Source organism: Myxocyprinus asiaticus, chromosome 7 (genome assembly GCF_019703515.2).
Source record: "Myxocyprinus asiaticus isolate MX2 ecotype Aquarium Trade chromosome 7, UBuf_Myxa_2, whole genome shotgun sequence".
Classification (NCBI taxonomy): domain Eukaryota; kingdom Metazoa; phylum Chordata; class Actinopteri; order Cypriniformes; family Catostomidae; genus Myxocyprinus; species Myxocyprinus asiaticus.
Window position 1 is genome coordinate 45,048,865 of NC_059350.1, and position 27,223 is coordinate 45,076,087.

Here is a 27,223-nt window from a genome sequence, read left to right on the forward strand (position 1 = left end):
GATCCGCAGTTTCTAAAAGCAAGCAACATTTTTTTTATATTTATTTACATTTGTACACCTGATGTATGATTTGATCAAAAGGTCATTTACAGTGAATTCAAAGTAAAAAAAAAAAATAAATTAAGTATGTGCATTCCCTGGGATTCAAACTCATGACTTTGGCATTGCTACTATTGAATCATGCTCTACCAGTTAAGCTAAAGGAAGTTAAACACTTAAAATGGAACGGCCTACCCAGCAAACAGGGGACATTTCCAATTTTCATCTGGGACAGAGTTTGCGACCGTCCCTATATCGTCCCTCATCTGACATTTCCATAACAACACTTGCAAAATCCATTCGCTCATGTGTTCCCTTTTATCATCAGACCTGACACCTTGCAACTCAGACAAAGGAAAAATTAAACTAACCCAGCTAACAAAAAAAAAGGTCCTCAGTACATCCCCTAAATGGCCTCTGTGAACGTCCCCTAAACATTCTGAATGGATGTCCTGTGAACGTCCCCTTGAACGTCCGGAGGACAGCAAGAGGACCCTACACATGGACGTTCGTGGGACGTTTGTAGAGGTCATTTAGGGGACGTTCTGAGGACCTTTTTTTGTTAACTGGGTACGGCCTTGCTGTACAGAAGTGGGCTTGGCCAGTGTTATATGAAAGGATTGTGTAAGTGGTTGAGAGTTTCAGTGATTTAAACCTTTAGTTACTTCATCAGTGTTGAAGTTTTTAATTTCTGCACCACTAGAGCCACAGTGTTTACACTTTCGGGGAAATCAGCATACAAATGGCTTACTTATAGTTGTCTCTGCACTTTAAGTGGGGGAGGAGAAAGTTTTAAATTGTGCATATTCAAACTACGTTCACTGATGCCAAGCAACACAGCACATTTGAAAATGCATAATCTCAAATAAAATTAGAGAGCTACGTTATGGATGAAATGAATAAGGACTTACTGTAAATTTTGGACTGATCCTCACACAAAGCTATTAGATGTCTAAAGAAGACTTGGATAAAGTTGTATGGTGCTTTTTTGTCCTTTTTCAAGCTTGACAGCCTCTAGTCAATATTTGCATTTATTGTATGGAAAAGAGCAGCATGAACATTCTTTTAAAATATTTTATTTTGTGTCCCACAGATGTAACAAAGTTATATGATTTGGATTGACATGAGGGAGAGTAAATGATGACAACTTTTGGGTGAACTATCCCTTTAAATTACAGTAAACACATTTCAGTCATTTTAAGCCACAGAATTTAGGCATTCTGTTTTCTTAGAAAGGCAGTTCTCAAGCTGCAAGTCAGGTCAACTTAAGGAGACAGCTTTTCACACATATATTCTTCACACTGTCATCCCTGCCGAGGGAGATAAAGATCATGGTGAGAGAACATTAGATCTCTCCCTGTATTTATAGTTCTACGCCAGAGGAATTGTTCGCTCTGTTCTCACTCTCGCTCACGAACGGCACCCTGGGATTAGAGTACTCTTTCCCTCCACACGTTCTCTTGCAACATTTCCCTCACTCGCATTCTCTCTTACTGATCCAAATCAAACACACAGATAGAGGCGAAGCAGAGAGGACATGAGAAAGATAAAGAAGAGACAGCAAAAATACATCTGACTGAGAACAAATTGTTGCTGAATAATACAACGCAAATCAATTTCTGTCTCTGCCTGGTTGGCAGGTTGGATCGCTCCCGGCCAACTGAGCAGCGATGGTTTCTTTTGTTCTGACAGAGCGAGGGAGGAGAGAGAGCGAGAGTGCGGTTTATTCTTTCACTCTAGTGTTCTGCTGCTCTTTTCTACTGTTCTGGACCCTGTGCTGTAAAAGCAATCAATGGCTCTCTGATTGATGACCTTCTTTGTTACCGGGATCTAAGATAACTTGTGCAAAATTGTTTGCTTTCCTTTTTGTGGCATAGTATAGAAGGGAAATGACAGGAAATAACCGGGGAACAGGATATGTTCTGTCAGATTCAAACTTGCATTGCCCACATAAGCACCATGGGTCAATCTGTCAGAGAGCGTGGTTTAAACACCACGCCAACCTATGAATGTGCACGAGTAATAGACTAATCAAGTAATCGTTCTGCACCAGTGAGACAACTATTAAAAACACTACTCGAATATCGCGAATTACATGTTACATGAACAACTACATTTACAGGCTTCTTTGAGCACAATCATATTGCATGGTAGCTCAACTGATAGAGCATTGCTCTTGCGAGGACCAAGGTACTGAAGAGTCCTGAAGAGCACGCGAGATGACACGTGAGCCAAAAGTGTCATAGAACCACAAGAAAAAAAATACTGTTTTTCATGTCACATTTGCATTTTATGACACTATTAGTTAGGTTTAGGTTTAAGGTTTAAGGTAGGGATATCGGTTTTGTTGATTTGAGCATTTACCTTAAAACCCTCATCTGTTTGTGAGAAAATGTAACTTGCTTTTAGCGCCACACAGTGGATATTTCACCTTGGAACTGCTGCAATACGTGTAAGGAACCATGTACAATCATTTTGCAAAAATGTCACCACAATCACACCATTTTATGAGAACAGGCTGGAAAATTGACAATGATTCGCACTGCTAACCCAAAAGAACAAAAAAGCACCACACACCTGTGTCTGTAACAGCCCTATGTTCTGTAAACAGCAAAAGTACTAGCCAATCTTTGCCAGCTAATTTTTTTGCAAGTCCAGGTTTGCTACATTTTCTTACACTGAGTGTGTGGTTAAAGTTAGCAACATGGGGGGGCCTGGGTAGCTCAGCAAGTATTGATGCCTGGAGTTGCGAGTTCGAATCCAGGGTGTGCTGAGTGACTCCAGCCAGGTCTCCTAATCAACCAAATTGGCCCGGTTGCTAGGGAGGGTAGAGTCACATGGGGTAACCTCCATGTGGTCACTATGATATGGTTCTCGCTCTTGGTGGGGCACGTTGTGAGTTGGGCATGGATGCTGCGGAGAACAGCGTGAAGCCTCCGCATGCGCTACATCTCCGTGGTAACGTGCTCAAGAAGCCACGTGATAAGATGCGCAGATTGACGGTCTAAGACGCGGAGGCAACTGAGATTCATCCTCCACCACCCGGATTGAGGCGAGTCACTACGCCACCACGAGGACCTAGAGCGCATTGGGAATTGGGCATTCCAAACTAGGGAGAAAAGGGGAGAAAATCACACACACACACACACAAAAAAGTTAGCAGAATGGCTAAAATAGCTTACAGCTCCTTTAAATTACCATTATAGAAATCTATACATCTCATGCGCCATATTCCAGATCTTTTCAAGCCATACCTTTGTGTGAGGAAATGGCCAAAATGAAAGTCATTATTCCCTGAAAATGTTACCATCCGCTGTAGCCCCCAAATTGCATTTGCACTTATGCACATACAAACATTTAATGTGTCTGCAAATGAAGGCCAACCATTGTGGAAAGGTTTTATGGGAGAATCCAGGTGTAGGATCTCTTAAACCATCAGGTAGCATATTATCACTTAATGGTTAAAGCTTCCTGTGAACACTAACCCGATCCTACTTATGATGTTATATACTGTACTGTTACACGTGGTGTTTTATAATCACCTATAACCCCATTAAACATTAATATGAGTTGTAAAATTGGACTGAGCAAGAAGGTAGGAGTAGAGGAAGAAGGTATCAGGAAATGGAGAGGCAGAGAGAGAGAGAGAGAGAGAGAGAGAGAGAGAGAGAGAGAGAGAGAGAGAGTATTCAAGCCAGGGGGAAAAAAAGATGACATTCTGGCTACAGTTAGATCAGGCTTATCTTTGGCAGCTTGTGTGTGAACTGGAGTTTCAGTTGGTTGCCCGTCTGCTTCTACAGTTCTACACACATGCCAACCCTTTCCTTGTCATTTATTCATCTCACTCGGTAAGAATAGCTGGGACTGCATAAATTAACCAGCACTCCAGTGTCTCTGTGACAAGCAGCTTGCTCTCAACAACTTAAATACACAAGGAAGTTTTAGTGGCAAAGGATTTGAAACAACCCATTAGACAAAATGCTATCTCAGCTTTAAGCAGATAGAAGTTGACAATACATACTGTATTTGTTAATGTGATTAACTGCTTTTTTTACCCACTGCAGTCGTATTGTGTCAAGCTTGCCGCCTGTTTTGCGGTTACATAATACTGTATGCCAGTGTTTCCTACAGAATTCAGCTCTTGCAGCAGGAGGAAACGCCCCGCCTAAACATTTTAAGTATTATATATAAATAACATTTACATTTATTTATTTAAAAAAATATTGCAAAGGTATATCTGTGTCATATGAACATTGAACAACACTGATTAGTGAGTTCATTAAAGCTACACTATGTAACTTTTTTTGTTAAAAAATAACTAAATGTTATTAATGAGAGTGCAACAAAGATCCATCTTCCAAACCATATCTTTACCCAAATACACTTTGATAAACCTATAATAATGATTTGTATTTTAGAGCTGTCGTGTCGGATTTCTCAGGAAATTGCATACATACGTCATTCGCCCGTGCGTGTTCACATCATATCTGTACACAGAGAAAATAAGTTCCGGCTACTGAAAGTGCATGTATGGTGTGGGAGTAACATGAAGCTGAAAGTTTGTTGTCACAACGAACAAGAAAAATTGACCATGGATCATTCAAAACGGCAAACCTCCTGGGAATTATCGGTTGTAAAAACAAAGAAATCCTGAACAGAGCAGAGTCTACTTGCAAAAAGGGAAAGTGACAGAGTCCGTAATGTAACCTGAATAAACATCGGCTTGGCTTTTCAGAGGTGGCAACTCAGAGATCTGAAAGGATTTAAAAGCGACCCAGAGATGGCTTTTTTCTTGCTCAACAGGTAAGATATTTTATTAATATGGTTTATGTATAGCTGTGTAATCACACACACACACTCGTCTGTGTGTGTGTGTGTAGTGAAATACAATAATTATACTGTAAAGTATACTGTGCAGAACTTTTCATTTGCTAGCACACATGTGTATTTTTCTTTATAACGGCAAACATTTATATAAATAAATCCTTTAGTCCTAGGCTTGCCAAGGACATGTGAGTCTTGAAATGATGTTGACCACTAGTTATAAAAACTTTACAACATTTGACCTTATCAGACTAGCAATCATTATGTCTAATGTTAACGAATGTTGCCTAACTTTTGTAACGTCATTTATTTCAAAACATCAATGTTTCCAATAATTCAAAACAACAACATAAGATATGGCACTTACCTGCTCAGATGACATGTTTTCAGATATCCGTCTTTTTGTTCATTATTTATTTGTCCATTTGCTCTGATAAGATGTCCTGTATCCATGTCTACACCAGTGCCTCGAACCACATTCATCCGCGCAGAGGAGCAGAGCCAAAGCACAACTTGCGTCATTACCAAATCAATGTTCTTCTGCAAGAAGCATGCAGTTTTATTTTTTAACCGCTAGAGGGCCAAAAGTTACATAGTGTAGCTTTAAGCATTGTCACGTGCTTGTCCTTCAGACAAGTAAATTGGTTATTCACTTGTCCGAGTAAAAAAGTTACTTGTCCGGTATATTATGATACATTGTCACAATGCACACAATTTTTGAAGTCAGTAATTGAATTTGTCGATTCTTGATACCAGGTTCAAAACCACAACAAATAATAACACAAACTAATTTGTTAACTATTAAGTAATTATTCAAGACTAGTGAACCATCAGTAAAAAGTAAACAGCAATAAAAACAGCAATGAATAGAAATAGAAAAAAAAAAAAGAAAAAGAATATATATACAAATTGAGAAAACAGTGCTTTTTTAACAGCTTTAAAAATTTTAACAACAGTTTCAAGTATTCAAGTAAACATTCAGAATGAAATGTAATATGAAATTACTACTGGTCTTCACTGTATGATTATAATACTTTTTAAAGCTACTAAAGTTATCCAGTCAAGAGCAGTGAGTGTTTTCTTGTTTTCTTGTTATGGTTGTTTGATTATTATAATGACACACTAGACAACAGCAGGTCTATTAGCTTACATTTACACTTACGACAGTTTGATACAAATCCGCTTTTCCCCCACTGTTTGCGTTCACTTTAGACATATCTCACTGTGTTTATATGACTGAATACCTCATCAAGACGGGCATTTTGGAAGAATTTTGCCATCAGGTGCTTATCAGCATCACAACAAGCGTTCTCGAAACACACGCTTATGTTCAGCACACACACATAAGACGATCGCAAATTAAGCCTGGTTAATCCTCAAACTGTTTATACAGTTATGCACTCTGGATTATTATTAAGAATATTAACTTCATAATATGTGGCACAGGCCTTGACTATATCACAAATGTAGCCGGTTATTTTTTCGCTATTGAAGCTTTATTTATTGAATCAGTCTGGCTGACATAAAAAACAAGCGTTATTGTCGAGCCCTAATTACAAATGTATTATAATAACTAATAACAACAACCCTATTATTATTAGTATTATTATTATCAATATTATAATACAAGTAATATTTTTCTAATAATTTCTTAATTTGTACGCAGCATTGCTATGGGATCTGGTTAAAAAAAAAAAAATCAGTAATTTATTGTGTGAAGTTGTGTCAACAAAAGCCTTTGAATGAGCGCCTGTGAATTCCAATATGGTGAAATGCTCTCATCTCTGCTTCTGTCCACAAAAAAACCCGGTGTTATGATATTGTATTTGTAATTGTATAGTAACTTGTAGTGGCCAGTTAAAGTGAATTTAGAGATCTATAAATACAATTGAACGCAACACATCCGTTATTCTGTGCATGAGATGAGACACGTGGAGGGAGCACAGGCAGACACAAACAGAAGTTGCAAAAATACTCAAACCAGCCCATCTGGCACCACCAATCATGCCACGGTCCAAATCACTAAGATCACATTTTTTCCCCATTCTGATGGTTGATGTGAACATTAACTGAAGCTCCTGACCCATATCTGAAGCACTGCACTGCTGCCACTCGATTGGCTGATTAGATAATCGCATGGATGATTGTTGGTGCCAGACAGGCTGGTTTGAGTATTTCTGTAACTGCTGATCTCCTGGGATTTTCACACACAACAGTCTCTAGAATTTACTATGAATGGTCCAGTTGGTGCCCCGGCCTAAATCGGACGATTGAGGAGTGTGACGAGGAGGAGGGCCGGGCCGTGAGGATGCACGTCTGACGCTGAGTTGCTATTCAGCGGGAGAGAGATAGGGGAGGAGCTGGGGACGCCAGAGAGAATGAGAGAGAGAGAGAGAGAGAGAGAGAGAGAGACATGGCCACTGTGTGTGTGTGTGTGTGTGTGTCAATTTGTGTGTAATATGTTTCAGTTCAGCGTTTGTGTTTGATTAAAGTCTTGTTAATTGTTCATCCGGTTCCCGCTTCCTCCTTTCCCGAACCTTGTTACAACAATTAACTGGACCATTGGACTTCAGTGCATTTTTAATGATGGCCCGTGGTGATCACATTCTAGTTAAACACTAGCCTATAACATGATGTATTGTGGATTTAAAATCATTGTAGTAATAAAGACTCAGCAACTTTTTATTGTTATGTATTTTAAAATAATGTACCTTTGTAACCTTGTGCAGTTGAAATGTAACCTTTGCAAAGTTTGGTTGTGTTACATTTTTAAAAGTTTATGTTGCACTGTCAGCTGTAGCAAGGCATTTGTTGTATCATTCAACTTTTTTGCCTTTGTTGTTAAAAGTGCAAAGTCTTATGCATTGATTGCACATCTTTCCACTGCACTACCTTTGGAATGCTGCATAGTTGCAATCCAGCTTCACGATTTGATAAATTACAATTAACTGTTTAGCAATTATTAAGATGCTCTGCATAATATAGGCTACAGTAAATAAACATGTGCTGTTGTGACATTCATCCATATTCTCATTTTGAATTAAAAAAATTCAACACATAAGGGCAAAACTGATCTGAACAACTCACCTCCAGTTACACTTTGATTTCTGATATAAAACATTTACTGTGGTTTGCTCAAAGTTGTTCTGGTGCTTAGTGGCCAGATTAAATATGAATTATGAGAGATTTCCTCATATAAATGGATAAATTATACATCACTATTGTTCATTTTTCAATTCAAAGTATCTAAATGGTAACATTGGGCCCTTGCTGTGCACTAAGTAATTTTTCCTCTGGGGTGCCATAACAGCTCTGTGGTGGTTACACATGTCAGCAGGCACGGCTTACAACGGTGGTACAATGCCTATTTATGTGCCCCTGAAACAGCATTTCTCTGGTCTGTGAGGACAGCAGCTATGACATCTGCTAGGAATTGGCTTGATACTGAATAGCGGTTTATCCATTTTTCTCACAGTCCCTTTTTACCTGTTAAATTTGTACTCCGGCAATGTTCCTTGAAGAGTGTAAAAAATATGGCTTTTTTTTTTTTTTTTTTTTTTAAACAAATGGTCGGTGCAGGGACCCATTTATGATGGTGTATGCTAAATCAACATTGGCGCCCCCTTGAAGTTTCACCATACAACTGGACATTAAATGTTTGTGTGGCACCCCTGTGCAGTGCATATGTTGCATATACCATTTTTGCATTGCTGGGTCAGTGAAAGGAGGTGCTTCACCTTCAAATGCTGATTGTCAAGATCAAGAGGATAAACTAAATAATATATTTATTATTAACTTAGTTTTACTTTGGATTCATTATAAAAGCATTTTTACATTTTTGGTATTCTGATACCAGAATAAATAAAATACAATTTTAATTGTAATTAATTTTTTACTACAATTAATTGAATACCCAATGGTATTGCAAATATATAAAAATAAAAAAAAAGCTTCCCTGAATACACCCTCCACCTGCCATTAGTCAATAGATAGTCCCACCCCAAACTCACGCCATTGGTTGATTCAATACATAAAGTTTTTTATTATCATTTTAACATTGAAAAAAAGACATACCTTATCTTTAAATTATGTTAGATGATAGTTTATCATATGCGGTAGTTCTCATAACAAAAAATATGGGATTTGTGCCTCTAATGCTTTTTTTTTTTTATTTGTGTTTTTTTAAAGTAATGGTAAACCAATTTGTAACCTTTTCATGGAAAATGTCTCTTTTTCGGTCTTATTAAGGCTTTTTGACTTTTTCACTTCTTCAGCTCTCCCCTTTGCTGCTACAAATAGGGACAGATGATCTCTAGAAAAAGCTACGAGCGATTAGTCTTCACTCTGGAGTCCTACACTTGCGTTTCTGAATCTCTCACTTTATCACTGGCCTCCACCTCCATCTCTTAATCTCTCCCTCTCATTTGTACTCTATCACTGGCAGTGGTTATTTTTATCTGTTATGTGTGTTTGCTGGTGAGTGTGTGAGTGAGTGAGTGAGTGAGTGAATGAATGAGTGAATGAGTGAGAGAGTGAGTGAGTGAGTGAGTGTACAGGTTGTAGAAGTTCTCGCTGGTGGATTGTGCCCTGGATAACATACAGAACCTGTCCTGTTAATTCCTCAGAGGAAATGGAGGAAGTGTTTAGTTCATGTTTGCTCAAAGACAAGTTGTCATACAGTGCAGCACTTGATTTCACTGTTAATATGTGCTAAGCTTGTGTTCAGTAAAGCTCAGTTAGGAATATAACTGTTACTGTTCTTGAGCATTACTTTAACACATTTGGCCACAGTTTATGAACATAGCTTAATTAAGTTAAGCATTTAAATGCTCTCATTAAATACTAAGGCAGTTAAACATGTTGTAAGGGAATCAAATCAAAGAAATCGTATTAAAGAATCACTCAGACCAGGGGAGTCGCGTGGCGCCATGCGAGGTTCGGACATGTGAACGGCGAGCTCTTTGCACTCTGCTGGTTTTAATACTTTTTGTGTCATAAGCTGGTGAGATTCGATACGCCCTGATTCTTAACTGTTGTAAGAAGACAATATGTCAAAGAATTCAAAATCCTCAGGCTCTGGAGACATTAAAAGACACTTCCGTGCTCAAGCTGAAGCCCCTGTGCAGCAGGCCGAAAGTCCGGGAGTCAATTTGGATGGTGAAGTGAAGGAAATTTGGTGTCAATTGATGAACATGTTGGCAATGCTGACGAAGGTCGTTGCTGACTTGGAGGATCTTGCTGTAATACGTCAGTCGATCACTGCCATGGAGATGAAATTCACTGAGATGGATACAAGAGTGGGGGATGTTGAGAAATGGATCGATTATCTGGAGTCATCGGAGAGGGAATTAGCTGCTAACCCGCTAGCGGCCAAGGCAGATTTGGAGCGCGTCTGGGAAAAGTTGGAAGACTTGGAGAATCGTACCCGGCAAAATAACATCCGAATTGTTGGAATTCCTGAGGACAAAGAAGGCCGAGAAATGGTGAAAGTCCTAGATGGGCTTTTCCCGAGTCTGCTCGGAATAACAGGCCATAAGCTGGAAATCGAGTGAGCTCACAGAGATCTGGCTCGGAGATCCGTGGAGGGTGACAGGCCCCAATCAATTCTGGCCAAATTTCTGAGATCATCCAATAAAGATCTTGTGTTATGCTAGGCAAGGAGTAAAGGAAGGCTTTCTTGGAAGAACCACAGCATTTTCTTGTTCCCAGACTTTGCAAATTTGAAAAGAGATAAACGTGATCGATTCAAGGAATGCAAAATTCTTACATCAATGGAAGGTCGCTTTTGCTTTGATGTTTCCAGACAAATTGAGAATAGATACTAAGGATGGCCGCAAAATATGTACATGTCCACAGCAAGCAATGTCCTTCATAAAGTCAATGGAATGAGTAAGTCATTTTGTGGTACTCACGTTGCAGCCGAGTGAGCCTGACTCACTGAACATTGACTTGACTGTTCGAGCAGCTGAGCAGCTTTTTTGTTTCTTTTTGTGCTGGTTCCGCCTAGTGGCTGGAGTTTGTTTTGTGGAATAGCACTCCTTTGGGACAGTTTTTGGATGAATCTGCATGTTCTTTGTGCTTATGCCTCCTATTGGCTGGAGTTTGTTTTGTGGAATATTTCTTTCAACACACTGGAGTGATTAGGTCATTTGTTGCACTCATTTAACAGCCAAATGGGCCAGCTCACTGAACATTCGTTTGACTGCCCGAGGATTTTTTTTTTTTTTTTTTTTTTTGCTGATTCTGCTAGCGGCTGTAGCTTGTTTTGTGGAGGAACACACCTTCGGGATAGTTATGTGGATGAATCTACACATTCTTTGTGTTTATTCCGCCTACTGGCTGGAGTTTGTTTTATAGATTATTTTATTTTCTGTAATTCTGTCTCACAAAATTTGTATAGAAGCACCGGACTTGACTAATCCTACGGCAAAGTTGTCGCGGGGGATCTCATAGGCGTACATGGACTGTTCGAGTTTAGAGGGATGGACGTCAGTTGGCATTGTCGTGCAAGGGGTTAATGCACACATTTTTTTAAAATAAAACTCTGAACCTTCAACCAAAATTCTTGGATCTTAACACACCCCCAAAAAACATGTCTCCATCTTCTGACTGGCATCGCCAGCAGGTGGGTGTGTCTTTAAGACCAAGCCTATACAATCTAGAGGGGGTCCAATAGAATCTATGTAAAATCTTGAATTGCATAAGGTGCACCCTTGCATCTCTAGCTGCAGACTTTATGTTTTTAGAATCCCAGCCCACACTCCCTCCTCCAGTACCAAGTTTAAATCTTTCTCCCATTATCTCTTGATAGAAGTTAAAGCTCTGACCCCCAGACACTGAATTAGCAGGGAGTAATACACTGATGCCTCATGACCTTTTCCAAAAGCAGTAATCACCTCTCCCAGAGTATCTGCCGCTTTGGGGGGGGGGGTGCTACTCCCAAAAACAATACAGGCAGGTGGTGCAGCTGTAAATACCTATAGAACTGAGATCTGTGAATCCCAAAATGTTGAACCAAATTTTCAAAAGATCTCAACACTCCACTCTCATATAGCTCACTGAGTGTAGTAACCCCCCTCACAATCCACTCTGACCAACAGAAAGGGGACTTTTTAATACATAATTTAGGGTTCAGCCATATGCTTGAGGCAACATTTAAATAAATGTCTGAATTAAACACTCTGGACACTTTTGTCCATATCGAGTGCAAATGCGAGATAATGGGGTGTAACTTAAGTTCTCCAATTAGTTTGATAGAAAGGCAAAGTGGCAAAATAGGGGCAAGAACTTCCTGTTCAATACTAAACCAGGGAGGGGCTCTCTCAGGTGGAAGCATCCAATAAGCCAGATGTCTGAGACCGAATGCATAATAATAAAACAAAATCTTGGGTAGGCCTAGCCAACCTTTGTCAATCGGCCTATGTAACGTATTAAAATGTAATCTAGGATGCTTACCATTCCAAATGAAGGACTTCGCTATGCTATCAAATTGTTTGAAATAAGAGAGTGGGACATCTACAGGCAGAGATTGCAACAGGTAATTAAATTTTGGAATACAATTCATTTTAATAACATTAACCTTGCCAAGCACGGATAAATGTAAAGAAGCACACCTGCCCACATCGCTCGAAAACCTTTTTATTAAGGGGTCAAAATTAACTCTTAACTAAATCAGATTTGCTGGGAATAAAATGCCCAAATACTTAATGCCCTATCTGGGCCACTGGAAGGCGCCCGGCTGGAAATCCGTTACTGGGCATTACGCTGTCAGAGCCAAAGCTTCGGATTTAGACCAACTGACTCTGTATCCTGAGAACTTAGAAAAGGAATTAATAATTCTATGGAGGCAAAGCATAGATCTAATGGGGTCAGAGACGAATAATAAAATATCATCTGCGTAAAGCAAAAGCTTATGCGCCACACATCCTGCCACCACCCCTGGAAAATCATCTTCCCTTCTTATCGCAGCTGCTAATGGTTCCAGGGCAAGACAGAACAATAACAGGGAAAGAGGGCAACCCTGCCGGGAGCTGTGGACCCGAATAAACCTCACCTGATCTATAGGTATAAGAGATGTCATAACTTTACTTAATCAGTTAGCCAGAATTTTTGACAACATTTTTACATCTAGCTTGATCAGGGAAATTGGAGAGTAACTCTTACACTCGCTTGGATATTTGTCCTTGTCATGTGTATTTTGTTGATTCATGTCTTTTATTTTGAAATGTTTAGTTCCTGTTTCCCTTGCCATATGATTCCTGTTTTCCCTCCATGTTCATGTGTCATTGGTTTATTGTTTAATTATCTTGTTAGAGTTCTGTTTGTTCATTGGTTTATGTTCTCCCATGTCTTGTATTTAAGCCCTCATGTTTTCCATTGTCCTTTGTCAAGTATTGAAAGTAACTTTGTAGTCAAGTCAAGCCATAGTCAAGTCCATGTTCATGTTTTATGTTTCACGTTTATAGTTAGGGTTTTGGATTCACTTTTGTAAATAAACTGCACATGGGTTCTTTATCTTCACGTCATCATCTTCGTCATCATCATTGCCAGCAGCTAGCACATCATTACAGTCCTTTTTAACAATCAGACTGATCTGGGCTTGTGTCATGGTTGACGGAAGCTTTCCATTCTTTAATGATTCCGTATAAATGTCTAACAAAAGTGGAGCCAGTTCTGTAGCATAAGATCTAAAAAAATTCAGCGGCAAAGCCATCTGGCCATGGAGCCTTGCCTGTAGGCAAGGCCTTAATTACCTCACTAAGCTACTCCAAGGTTATCTCAGAATCAAGAGAATTTTTTGCTCATTCGTCAGTTTAGTGATTTCTAATGGTTCCAAAAAGTTTCTAATGTCTTCATCAGTAAACGAAGATGTGGAACTATAGAGATCAAGATAGAATTCTTTAAAAGCATTATTAATATCAATGGCTGAGGTAAATATTTCACCACCAGCAGATTTCACTGAGGGAATGGTAGAAAAAGACTCTCTCTGCTTTATATATCTAGCCAAAAGCTGCTTTGTCCCCCTACAAAAAATATCACTGTCTTGCCCTGAATAGCCAAAACTCCACCTTCAATGACAAAATAGTATTATATCTGTATTTCAATCGGGTCAATTCTCTGAGACCATCAGACAACATTCGGCACTTCAGCTCTGTCTCGGCACTTTTAATATTCCCTTCCAACTCCACGAGTTCTCGTGCTTTGGATTTTTTGATGTTGCAAGCTGCTGGCACCCCTCATGATATAATATTGGGAGGAGACTTTAATCTTTTGATGGACTCAGTCCTTGATCATAGTGAAGCAAAAGTGTGTAAGCCCCCTAGAGCAACAGTGATGCTTCACAGGATGTGTAAAAATCTTGGTCTTACAGATATTTGGAGACTTTTGAACCCATCTGGTAGGGACTATACATTTTTTCATCAGTCCATAAGATTTATTATAGGATAGATTTTTCCCTCATTTCATCTGTTGTTGATTGCTCAGTTGGAAACATCTTAGTCTCAGATCATGCCCTGGTGAGTTTAGAGGTGTTGCCACATACGGAGAAAAATAAATCATATAGTTGCAGCTTTAATGTATCCCTTTTGCAAAATCCTGAAAGTCTGAAATCAGTGTTTATATGGAGACCAACTGGACCTCAGTATCCTCTGTGGGCGTGGCTTGGGAGGCACTTAAGGCGGTTCTTAGGGGTTGGATCATACAGTATTCCTCATTCATCGAAAAATCCAAAGCACGAGAACTCATGGAGTTGGAAGGGAATATTAAAAGTGCAGAGGCAGAGATGAAGTGCCGAATGTCGTCTGATGGCCTCAGAGAATTGACGGAGTTTTGGCTATTCAGGGCAAGACAGTCATACTTTGAGTCGGGGGACAAAGCAGGAAAACCTCTGGCTAGATATATAAAGCAGAGAGAGTCTTTTTATACCATTCCCTCAGTGAAATTTGGTGGTGGTGAAATTTTTACCTTGGCCATTGATATTAATAATGCTTTTAAAGAATTCTATCTTGATCTCTATAGCTCCACGTCATAGTCTACTGATGAAGATATTAGAAATTTTGTGGAACCATTAGAACTCCCTAAACTGACGACTGAATAAAAATATTCTCTTGATTCTGAGATAACCTTGGAGGAGCTTGGTGAGGTAATTAAGGCCTTGCCTACAGGCAAGGCTCTGGGGCCAGATGGCTTTGCCGCTGAATTTTTTAGATCTTATGCTACTGAACTGGCTGAACTCTCGCGCGACGTTCGTTCTTCTGTGGAAATAAGCACAGCTTATGAATTCTCGCGTGAACTCGCCAACACGCTTATGTTACGCTTTGTATTTGTTGTCCTTGGTATAAGTAACCATATCCATTATATGTTGGTACACACTTGTTAGCATTTTCAATTTCTTGATAACTTTGAGCTCAGATAAAGAGCCAATCTCATTCCCAACTATTCTTTTGTAATCATAATTATGTCAGTGAGTGTTTATAGTGAAATATAATTGCATATAGCATTATATGGTACAATATGAAATTAATATTTACGCTGATCTGTAAACCAGATCAGGGATTGCTATTTTGTGAGAAATTGTAAACTTTGGCTCAGGTAGCATCCAAAGCTTCTTAGAGCCAGCGCTGAATTATCTGCCGTGGCGCTCAGTTCAGATAAAGAGAGAATGACATCCTGCTAACAGCGATTGTGATATGTTGTTTGGAGTGCTGCAGGGGTGCTATAGAATTGCAGTAGCACTGCAGCAACAATGCAGCTGTGGGGACCGAAGCGCCTAAACTAATTAGCATTTAAATCACATCTGACCCAAAATGAAACTGAGCAAGCTGAATGCTTATTAGGGGGAAGGTTGAAGGAAAATGGGACAGTGAGGAGAGGATTAGAGGTGAAGGGTTTGAATAAGTAATGTTGCCGTGGTACTGAGTCTTGTCCTCTATATACTGTAAAAAGTGGTAACCTGCAATTGTTTCCTTAAAAGAATATTCTGGGTTCAATACAAGTTAAGCTCAATCGACAGTATTTGTGGCATAATGTTGATTACCACAAACATTTATTTGGACTTGCCTTCTTTAAAAAAAAGCAAAAATTTGGGTTACAGTTTCACTTACAATGGAAGTGAATGGGGCCAAACCATAAACATTAAAATACTCACTGTTTCAAAAGTATATCCACAAGACATAAACAATATGTGTGTTAATATGATTATAGTGTGATAAAATCACTTACTAACCTTTTCTGCATAAAGTTATAGCCAATTTTACAACTTCGTCACCATAACGATGTAATGTCAACAAATCCTAAAACCCTGACTGACTGTAAAAATTATGATTTAAACAACTTTACTCAGCTCAAATAATACAAGAGTTTTAACAGAAGATTTAATGTAAGATTATAAGCTTCACATTTCTGCCTTTAAACCCTCCAAAAATTGGCCTTGATTTTTGCTTTTTTAAAGAAAAGAATGGACGAGTTTAAATAATTTTTTCTGGTAATCAACATTATGCCAAAAATGATGTCGATTGATCATAAATTGTATTGAATCCGGAATATTCCTTTAAGGAGCTGTTCTCACGGATCTAACCCTTAACATTTGTTTTGTTGGTATAATATAGTGAAGTGTAATGTAATCTGGTTGATTCAGTGACTTTAATTAATATTTTTTTACTTGAATTAAACCAGCTAATGTAGATATTACCACACAAAGTAAATTTCAATTTATATTTCTAAGTGGGAAAACAATTTCATTATACACAGAAAAGCACATAATAGTATACAGATAAAACAAATAACCATTATTTTTTATGTAGGCTATGTACTGTGTGGTAATACAACATGTTAATTTGAACATTATACTACACCTATATTAGCTATGCAATACTTAACAGCTTATTGCATATTATGAATTAGTTTATTAGTTCGAGTAATAATAAAGTATTAACAAATTTCATAGTAGCCTAATAAAAGGAACATTAATGACAACTATTAATTTAAATACATATTTAACATCAAGTTACCATACCATTGTTCTTAGTAGTGTACTCTACATCATGCCAGCAAGAAACTTTTTTGTAAGTTTATGTGGGACTATAATTACAATTCATTTAAAAAAATACAAAATAATTCTTACACATTATACATATGTACATATGTATATAAATGTAAATACATTTTAGAGATTGTGTGCATGTTTTTTTGTTTTGTTTTTTTTGTGGGGGTGTTGGTCCATATACACATCACTTGTGTTGTATGGACCTACAGAGCTGAGATAATCTTCTAAAAATCTTTGTTTGTGTTCTGCAGAAGAAAGAAAGTCATACACATCTGGGATGGCATGAGGGTGGGTAAATGATGAGAGAATTTTCATTTTTGGGTGAACTATACCTTTAAGTACTCTTTTGTAAGAGCTGGCATTGCTGCATTGAGTTTTTTAAATCAGTAGCTCTTCAGTGCAGAACTGCCATGCCATCACAGTTATAAATGTTGTATGAAATGCATACAATCTTGAAAGAAGCAGCTAGTAATACCTTACATTTATTTCTCTTGCAGTCGACTTTCTTTTATATATATATATATATTGTTTTCTTCTTCTGATTTCAGGGAACGTAACAGGAAACTGTCTTTTCAGAGCATAATTCCAGTAGATGCCACTGACATGCCTATAGCTCATACTAATGTGACTTAAAGTAGCCTGTAGCCTGTACCTATTGTCCTGTCAGGTCTGCAAGTTCCATTACTCAAATAAAGTCAAAGTGGCAGTTAAATAGTCCTTGTTCGACCGCTAATCTAAAGTATTTGGTTATGCACCAGAATAACCTTTAGTCTGTTCTATGTCATGTGGTAACCCTTTTCATTTTGTATGAAGATCACACACATTTTATGGATAACAACTAGATACAGTAAATTTTTCAGACTTGAATATTTCTTATTGAGCTTCAAGCCTGAAAATACTTTTTTCTCTTTGTAGAAATTTAATTTCTACAGTTTTATTGCACTGTGGATGAAAACAAAACAAAAAAATCTGTTTCTCTCTTTTTGTTGCTTTTTTACCTTCAGTATAGTTTAAATCACAGCTGCATGCTTTATCTGTATTTGCCATATTCCCATTAGCACACCAGTTTATAATGAGAAACTTTAACTGCAAAACTTTTTACATCAGAGGGTTTCAGAGGAATTTGAAAAGCATTGTACCTTTATAGGGATGTTTTTCTAAGAGATCTAAGGGGTAATGTGTGTGGGGTTTAGAGAAAAGGCAAGCTCCCCAAGTAGTCATCAGTGTCAGCAAGACATGCTTACTTAGTAAATTTCTAAAAAAGAACCTCTGGCTAATGGCTGGAAGAGTTTGTGAATTTATAAATGACTCCGGTGTGACTCTAATGAGTCTCATCCACTCCACTCAAATGGCACCAATTTACAAAAATAATAATGTCATTTGGCAGAATGTAGAAGCCACCAATCACAATGCACTTCTTTCACAAGTGCAGTTTTACCTCTTATCTTTTGAAATGGCTGTAAAGAAAACATTCAGATGTTGTTTGTTTGCTATATATTGGGATTAGGGGTGGGTGGTATGACCAAAGTCCAGCCTGATCTCATAAAAAAACTTGACTGTGGCAAAATCTTTAAATCTCGCCACAGATACACTATGGTATAAACAGTATAGCGGACATTTTATAGGTTGACATTTCTTCATGCTGTCATCCCGCCTAATTGGGATGTACATGCCCCATATCACCTGACTGCAGTTCTTGCAGGTCAAATGCACAGCATATGGGTGTGCTCATTGTGAGGGGAAGTTAATGTATTCTTTGACTCTGCATTTGAGTCAATGACTTCCAGAGCGAGCCAGCCCAAACTCTTTGCATTATCTGAGCCAGAGATCAATCCTCATTAGCATACTGCTCCCTAGCAACCAGAACATGAACAGGACATCTGTTGCTCTGTAATCGCTTTCTGTAAAAAAAATAAATAAATAAAAAGGCAGAATTACAACAACTTACCTCATAACTCGTCCTTCAGCTTACCTTTTGACCTTTCTCATAGATCTCTCTTTTTTTGTTCACATACACACTGCAGCTAAAAGGGTTGTTACTCTTTTAAGTCCTCAGTGTAAACATAGGCTGCATTCACACAGTGTTTGGGATTGACAACTGTATTTGTCCTGTACATACTGCATCTTAGAAGTGAATTGATTACTGACTGTATGAATCAAAAAATGAAAATTCTCTCATCATTTACGCACCCTCATGCCATCCCAGATGTGTATGACTTTCTTTCTTCTGCAGAACAAAAAATAATATTTTTAGAAGAATATCTGAGCTCTGTAGGTCCATACAATGCAAGTGAATGTTGACCAGACATTTGAAGCTCCAAAAATCATCATAAAATAATCCATAAAACTCCAGTGGTTAAATCCATGTTTTCAGAAGCAATATGATAGATGTGGGTGAGAAACAGACCAATATTTCAATCCGTTTTTTTACTTTCTCTACTTTCACTTTAAAAATGTGAAAGAAAGTGAAAGTAGAGATTCGTAGTAAAAAAGGAATTAAATATTGATCTGTTTCTCACCCACAACTATAATATCACTTCTGAAGACATGGATTAAATCACCAGCATGGTATGGATTATTTTATGTAGCCTTTATGTGATTTTTGGAGCTTCAAAGGTCTGGTCACCATTCAATTGCATTGTATGGAGCTACAGAGCTGAAATATTTTTCTAAAAATCTTTGTGTGCAGCAGAAGAAAGAAAGTCGTACACATATGGGATGGCATGAGGGTGAGTAAATGATGAGAGTTCAACTTTCAAATCTTAATTAACTAAAGCAACTTCAAATGTTTTTTATTATTATTATTATTATTTTTAACTATGTATAGAGTGCAGCATCACAATGGAACATGTGTTTTTAGTGCTAAACAATGCAAGCTCTTATGTGAACATGCAGGCCACTGTGATACTGCTCAAAAACGGACATCAAGATTTTCACTTAAAAATTACAAATTTTGAGTTGTTTCTTCTTCAAAACCTATTGTTTGCTTTGAGAAGACTTTGAATATGCTGCATGGCCTACTTTTATGATACTTTTGGGTCCATTTTTAAGCATTAAAGTGATATCCACTACCATTGTATTCTGTACACACAGAGAATTAATATTTTGGGGATTAACTCATCCATCTTGAAACGGTTACATTTACACATTGAAAATAGTTCCATATATCTTTAACGCAGTGTTTCAGTACATCTATGCCCCTTCCCTGCCCCAAGACCAATACTCACAGGTCAAAAAACAAGACAAAATGCATTTACGTGCAAACCACGAACTCGTAGGCCATTACTACAGTGAGTAGCAGTACATACTGCCTGGGATGTTATCAGTCTCATTTCGTGGGCAGGTTGAGGAATGGTGTTGTAAGCTAAGGGGCCACCTGAAGGTTAGTGTTGATATTGATGGATGAAGAGGGGATTTAATGTATTGCTAGAGAGTTACTCTAGGACCAGGAAGAAATACCAACAAGTCAGGTATGGAGACCTACTCTTACCGATCCTTATATTCAGCTCTTTAAAAAAAAAAAAAAAAAGATAGCCTTAAAGAAATTACTGTGTCCTATCTACTTTGTTCAAACTCTTTGTTAAATTCATTTGTGTGTCCTTTTTTTCCTTCTCCAAGCCCCCTCCCTGAGGTTCATGTGCTTCTATTAGCTTATTTCCATTAAATGGAGGTTGATTGTCTTTTTCTAGGGGACTTTTTGTGATACATGTGATGAGGTTGAGATAGGGATTGTGGGAAACCAATGATTGGCTGTGGTTTAGTGAATATTTGTTGATTAAGGTGGTTTCGCACTGCTTTTGGTGTGGACCCAAGTAGAGAAGGGACAGATCGCTTATAAGTTTGAACAAAATTTTTTTTAATGGTATGCACACTTTTCTACTTAAACAGTTATTGGTTTTTATGATTAAGGCTTTTTCAACACACTACAGTACTGAACAGGAAACAGTATTCATTCATTCTCCAGTCAGAGACACAAAACGTCTAAGCTTAACATTTAGACAACCTAAAACAAAGATGAAAATACATTTGCAACAATTTAGTAAAACAAATTTAGATAGAATATAATGGCATAATATCTATCTATCTATCTATCTATCTATCTATCTATCTATCTGTATTATTGGTAACATTTTACAGTAAGGTTCTATTTGTTAAAATTAGTTAATGTATTAGGTATCATGAACTAACAATGAACAATATATTTTTACAGCATATATTAATCTTTGTTAATGCTAGTAAATAAAAAAATTGTTAGTTTGTGTTAGTTCATAGTGCATTAACTAATGTTAACATATACAACATTTAATTTAAAAAATTTGTTATTGTTCATTGTTAGTTCATGTTAACTAATGTTGTTAACTAATGTTAACAAATGGAACCTTATTGTGTTACTGAAATATTACTAGTATTATTAATATAATATTATATAAAATATAATGTTCAAAACGAATATTATTTATTTATCATTGTAGTCAAATTATTATTTAAGTTTTAATTGGCTAGAAAGCAGAAATAAAACAATAAATAAAAACAGTTAATGCATATCAGTTATCAGGGCATTTAAACATCAAAATTGTCTGTATCAGTATTGGTGGTAAAAAAAAAAAAGAAAAAAAAAGTTATATTATTATTAAAATGTTCAAAATGAATTATAAGTTGTATTGTTGTAGTCGAATTATTATTTCATTATTACAGAAATGATAGAATAGAAAACAATAATTATAAATTGGTAGTGAATTTTAACAGTATTCATTCATTCTCAAGTGAGAAACACAAAACATCTTAAGCTTAACAGTTAGACATAGCCTAAAACAAAGATGAAAATAAATGTGCAACCTTTTAGATTGCAAAACAACTTTGGATAAATATAATGACATATAATAATAATAATAATAATAATAATAATAATAAAATGTTCAAAATAAATATTATGTTTTATTGTTGTAGTTATAATTATTTTGTTATTATTGTGTCAGAAAGCAGAAATAATAGAATAGAAAACAATAATTAAAAATTGTTAGTGTATTTTTCAGTATTCATTCATTCTTAAGTGAGAAACACAATATATCCTAAGCTTAACTGTTAGACATAGCCTAAAGCAAAGATGAAAATACATTTGCAACCATTTAGATCGCAAAACAACTTTGGGAATATATAATGGCAGAAAATCTAATATAATAATATAATAATTATAATTATAATGATTATTACTATTATTAGTAGTATTAAAATATTAAATGAAAGTTATGTTTTTATTGTTGTAGTCTAGTGATTATTTAGCTATTATTACAATAAATAAAAAATGGTAATGCATATCAGTTATCAGGAAAAATATTGGCCAATATGAGGGGGTTATCGAACTTGAGGCTGGACCAAGCAATCAAACTAAGTGTAAAAACAGCATCAGAAGCCATTGCTTTATCAGATTAAATATCGAAATTCTCAACAAAAGGAACTGTAAATTTCAGAGAGTTGTAAATCATCTATCACACAGTGTTGTCTTCCTATGCAGCATTTTCCATTACAGCCACAGGATAACTTATCACGAATGTGCTTTGTAATACAAGGCAAGTCAATTCTCCATTTGCTTGGTTTCAAAGCAGATGTTTTTGAGGTTGGGTGCTTTTACAGACCCCAACATCAATCCAGTAAATGGTAATTAACTTTGTTTGCAATTAAGCTTTTCTCCATTTCTCCTTTGAGGACGATTGAGAATAATAATGATAGATTTTGATTTGCAATTAGCAATTGTATTTGTCTTCCTCTCACAGCATTCCTATTCAGCTGCAAACCACGAGTGACATTTCGGAGCTAAATGTGTGAATGCACATGGTTAAATCAACAACAAACGTAGAGATAGAATCACTGTAGGTCTGTTCTCTTGAGCCTACTTTGAGGGCCATTTCTGTTAAATAAATGTAATGTAGATTTATACAATTACAGACAATTATCTAGTGTCTACATGGTGCTTTGTTTGGGCATCTATACTGCCGTAGTCCATCTCTCGATTTTTTCCTCTTTTGAAAAGTTTTGGAAGCATAATAGTGCCGTGTCAATGCAAAAATAATATTTGATGTCATTTCCCGTTCACCGCTATATAGGTTTACTTTAATTTACTTCAGCATTCCAAACCTGGAAATTTGAAAAGGTGTCCATTATTGAGAAAGAGAAATGAATCATTTAATCTTTTTTTAATTGGGTAATTGAAACAATCTGAAATGAACCAATTGGCTGTAATTAATCAGACGTCCCAGTGCTAATACTATTAAATTATTCATCAATATTTCCATTTTGGTCTTGTTTAATTGGTCCTTTTGCGTAAGGCCCCCATTATTCATGGACATTTACAAATCCATTTCCATTTAATCCATTTAATAAACTCTCTCTCTCTCTCTGTTTTTTCTCCAGTTTGTGGCTCAGCCAAACTGTCAGCAGCTCTTGGCCACACTGTGGTATGACGGCTTTCCTGGCTGGCGGCGGCGCCACTGGGCGGTAAAGCTGGTCATGTGTTTCATTATCGGCCTGCTCTTTCCAGTCTTCTCGCTGGTCTACCTGCTGGCTCCAAAAAGCACGCTGGGACTGTTTATCAAAAAACCCTTCATCAAATTTATCTGCCACACGGCCTCTTACCTCACCTTCCTCTTCCTCCTCCTCCTAGCCTCGCAGCACATAGCACGCACCAACCTACACATACAGGGCCCTCCACCCACTGTGGTGGAGTGGATGATACTACCTTGGGTGCTGGGTGAGTATGATTGTGTGTGTGTTGATGTAGCTTGTATAGCTGGTGTATATTGTGTTATAGATGGTATACAGGCCAATAGTGATTGTGTGTGCTGTTTTAATGTTGAAATTACATATTAACAGTGCTTGCAAGGCAGCGCTGCATTGAAATTCCTCAAAAATGCTGGATAGGGTTTATTAGAACCCCCTAACCCAAAGTATTTAACTTTATTAAAGCTGCACTACGAAAGCTTTTTTTGGTTAAAATGATCAAAAGTCTACTTTTGAGTGAGTACATACAAAATCTGTGTTGAAAACCCTGTCCTTACCTTACCTGCAGTACGGTAAGCCTAAAATAATGAATTTATTTTGAGCTGTTGGGTCAGATTTGGCACGAAATCGCAGGCTAACATCATTCGTCCTTGCGTGGTTATGTCATATCCATTAACACAGAGAAGAAAGGCCGGCTACTTTGTTCTGTGAAGAGACATCTGTTGTTAGTCACAGTTCAGGACATGCATCTAAAAGCCACTACATGCACATTTTATCTAAAGTGACGTACATTGCATTCAAGGTATACATTTTATCAGTTTGCACAAGGTACTATAAGATACTTCCCCATGAATTTATAATCTTAAGTTGTTGTGGTGATGGGGGCGTGGCAGAACAGGCAGGTGTTACAGAGCTTAGTACTCCAGGAGGGATCTTCCACCACGACTACAGCCACGCTCAAAAAGATGGGACCATGAGATGACCCTGAGGCTTTCGTCGAGATGTTTGAGTGGGCGGCGGAGGCGTGGAAGTGGCCGAACTCCCAGCGGGCAGTCCGCCTACTGACGCTGCTGACAGGGGAAGCCCAGCTCGCGGCCCATCAACTTCCGTTAAACAACATCCTGGTGTACGAGGATCTGAAAAGAGCCATCTTTCAGCGGATCGGCCGTGGCCTGGAGCAGCATTGCCTGCGCTTCCGGACATTGATGCTTGGGAAGCACGGCCACCTGTTCGCTTTCTCCTGACAGCTCCATGACGCCTGCCGAGGGTGGATGCTGGCTGAATATTGTGACGCTGAGGAGCTACTTGATCTGGTGGTACTGGAGCAGTTCATCACCCGGCTACCAAAAGGGACAGTGGAGTTGGCCCAGTGCCACCGACCAGTGTCACTGGATGGGGCGGTCCAGCTGGCTGAGGACCATATGGCAGCGTATCCAGGGGCCGGCGAGCCCTTTTCTCTCTCTCTCTCTCTCTCCCTTCACTCCTCCTCCCCTCCCCCTCATCCCATTCCTGTTCCCCGGAAATGGGGAATTCCTGTACCAAAACCCGTTCCCCGGTCCTGTGGACTGTTCATACTGTTGGCTTCCCCTAATCCTCTCCGTTCTCCCCCACAGGCTGGTGAATCTGCTGTCGCGGGTGTGGGCATGAAATCTGGGCTGGTCTGCTGGAGCTGTGGGGAACCTGGGCAATTCCAGGACCGATGCCCCACGATGGAGGTGGAGACATTGGTCTGGGTCCCTGACGTGCCACAGGCCGCCCCCGATCGAGCAGGAGCATACCGGATACCGGTGCGTATAAAGGGGGGTACATATCAAGCCTTGGTGGATTCAGGTTGTAATCAAACCTCCATTCACCAAAGCTTGATTCAATCCGAGGCTTTGGATACAAGCCGCCGGGTGAAGGTTAGGTGTGTGCATGGGGGTATTCACAATTACCTGTTAGTGATGGTTATAATTCAATTTAGGGGACAAAAGCATAGTGTTAGTCCCCGCCTCACCCATCCACTAATATTGGGTATGAATTGGCTGGCATTTACTACGTTATTGATGGAAATTTGTGTGGATGGGTTCCTGTAATAAAGTGACTTGGTGTGTGGTTTCCGATTCACTGGCTGGTGAGGCGGAGCCGGGGCCGTCTACGTCAGCATCGTGTCAGCATGACGCAAGGGAGGGGGAAGTCTCAGCTTCCCCAGCACTTAGAGGATTCTCTGCAAGGGATTTCCCTCTGGAGCACACGTGAGACAAGAACCTTAGGCACGCCTTTGACCATGTGAAAGTGATTGATGGTCAACGCCTCCAGCCAGACGTTGCACTCACATATCCATATTTTTAAATGATCAAGGATCGGTTGTATGGAGTGACACAGGACACTCAGATAAAGGAAGACACAACCCAATTGTTAGTACTGAAGAGCCGTCAGGAAATGTTGTTCCAGATGGCTCATTATAATCCGATGGCAGGTCACTTGGGGCAGGAAAAGACGCTGAACCGGGAATGTTCGCAGATGGTGTGCAGCATGCCGTGATTGTCAGCTGATGAATCCGCCGGCCACCCCAAGAGCATCATTGTGCCCGCTTCCATTGATCGAGGTCCCCTTCGAATGAATTGGCATGGACGTCGTCGGGCCATTAGAGCGGACGGCACATGGGCATCACTTTGTGTTGGTTCTGGTGGACTATGCAATGCGTTATCCAAAAGCAGTGCCTCTGCGCAACATCTCAGCATGAAGTGTTGCGGAGGCACTCTTCAGAATAATCTCCCGAGTGGGGATTCTGAAAGAAATCTTCACTGATCAAGGCACAACGTTTATGTCATGTACACTACGCGAACTGTACGAATTATTGGGGATTAAATCGATTCAAACCAGCGTTTACCACCCCCAAACAAACGGCTTGGTTGAACAATTTAATCAGACACTAAAAAATATGATTCGTAAATTCGTGCACGAAGACGCTCGAAATTGGGACAAGTGGCTTGAGCTTGTTTGCAGTGCGAGAGGTCTCGCAAGCCTCCACAGGGTTCTCCCCATTCGAATTATTGTACGAGCGTTGACCATGCGTCGTGCTCAATGCCCTACAGGAAAATTGGGAGGAGGGACCTTCAAACAGCAAAAATGAAATTCAAGATGTTCTTCACCTTAGAGCAAAACTCCACACACTGGGGCAATTAACACAGGAGAATTTGCCCCAGGCTCAAGAATGTCAAAGCCGGCTGTATAATAGAGGTTCTCGGCAATGGGAATTTGCACTGGGAGATAAAATCCTTGTATTACTCCCCTCGGGCTCTAAATTACTTGCCAAGTGGCAAGGACCCTTTGAGGTCACATGGTGACTCGGGGAAATAGATTATGAAGTTAAACGAACTGATAGAGGTGGAGCACGTGAGATTTACCACCTCAATCTCTTAAAAACATGGAGAGAGGCGGTCGCCATGACGTTGGTGATGGTGGTTCTGGAGAGGGAGGAGCTCGGTCCAGAGGTGAACAAAAGCCACCGATCGTGTCACTTGCGGAGACCACCTCTCACTATCACAAGTCACGAAGGTTGCCAGGTTGCAAAGAGAATTCTCCAATGTGTTCTCGCCTCTTCCCGGTCATATGAATCTCATAGAGCACCACATCGAAACGACCCCAGGGGTAGTAGAACACAGTCGTCCCTACCGTTTATCCCAACACAAAAAAAGTGGTTTGGGACGAATTAAATGCCATGCTGGATATGGGGGTTATAGAAGAATCCCACAGTCACTGGGCCAGCCCGGTGGTGTTGGTTCCGAAGAGTGATGGCTCGGTCCGGTTCTGTGTGGATTATAGAAAAGGCAATGCGGT

The 27,223-nt window shown here is 38.9% G+C and overlaps 1 protein-coding gene across 2 annotated transcripts in view; it reads left to right on the forward strand.

Moving 5' to 3' along the window:
• Positions 1-27,223, forward strand: part of trpc5a (transient receptor potential cation channel, subfamily C, member 5a) — a 97,336-nt gene that overhangs the window by 31,478 nt on the left and 38,635 nt on the right. For both annotated transcript variants that reach the window (XM_051701987.1, XM_051701986.1), the window contains exon 4: positions 23,315-23,651. In XM_051701987.1, the coding sequence (XP_051557947.1) occupies positions 23,315-23,651 (337 nt within the window). The remainder of the gene's footprint in view (positions 1-23,314; positions 23,652-27,223) is intronic.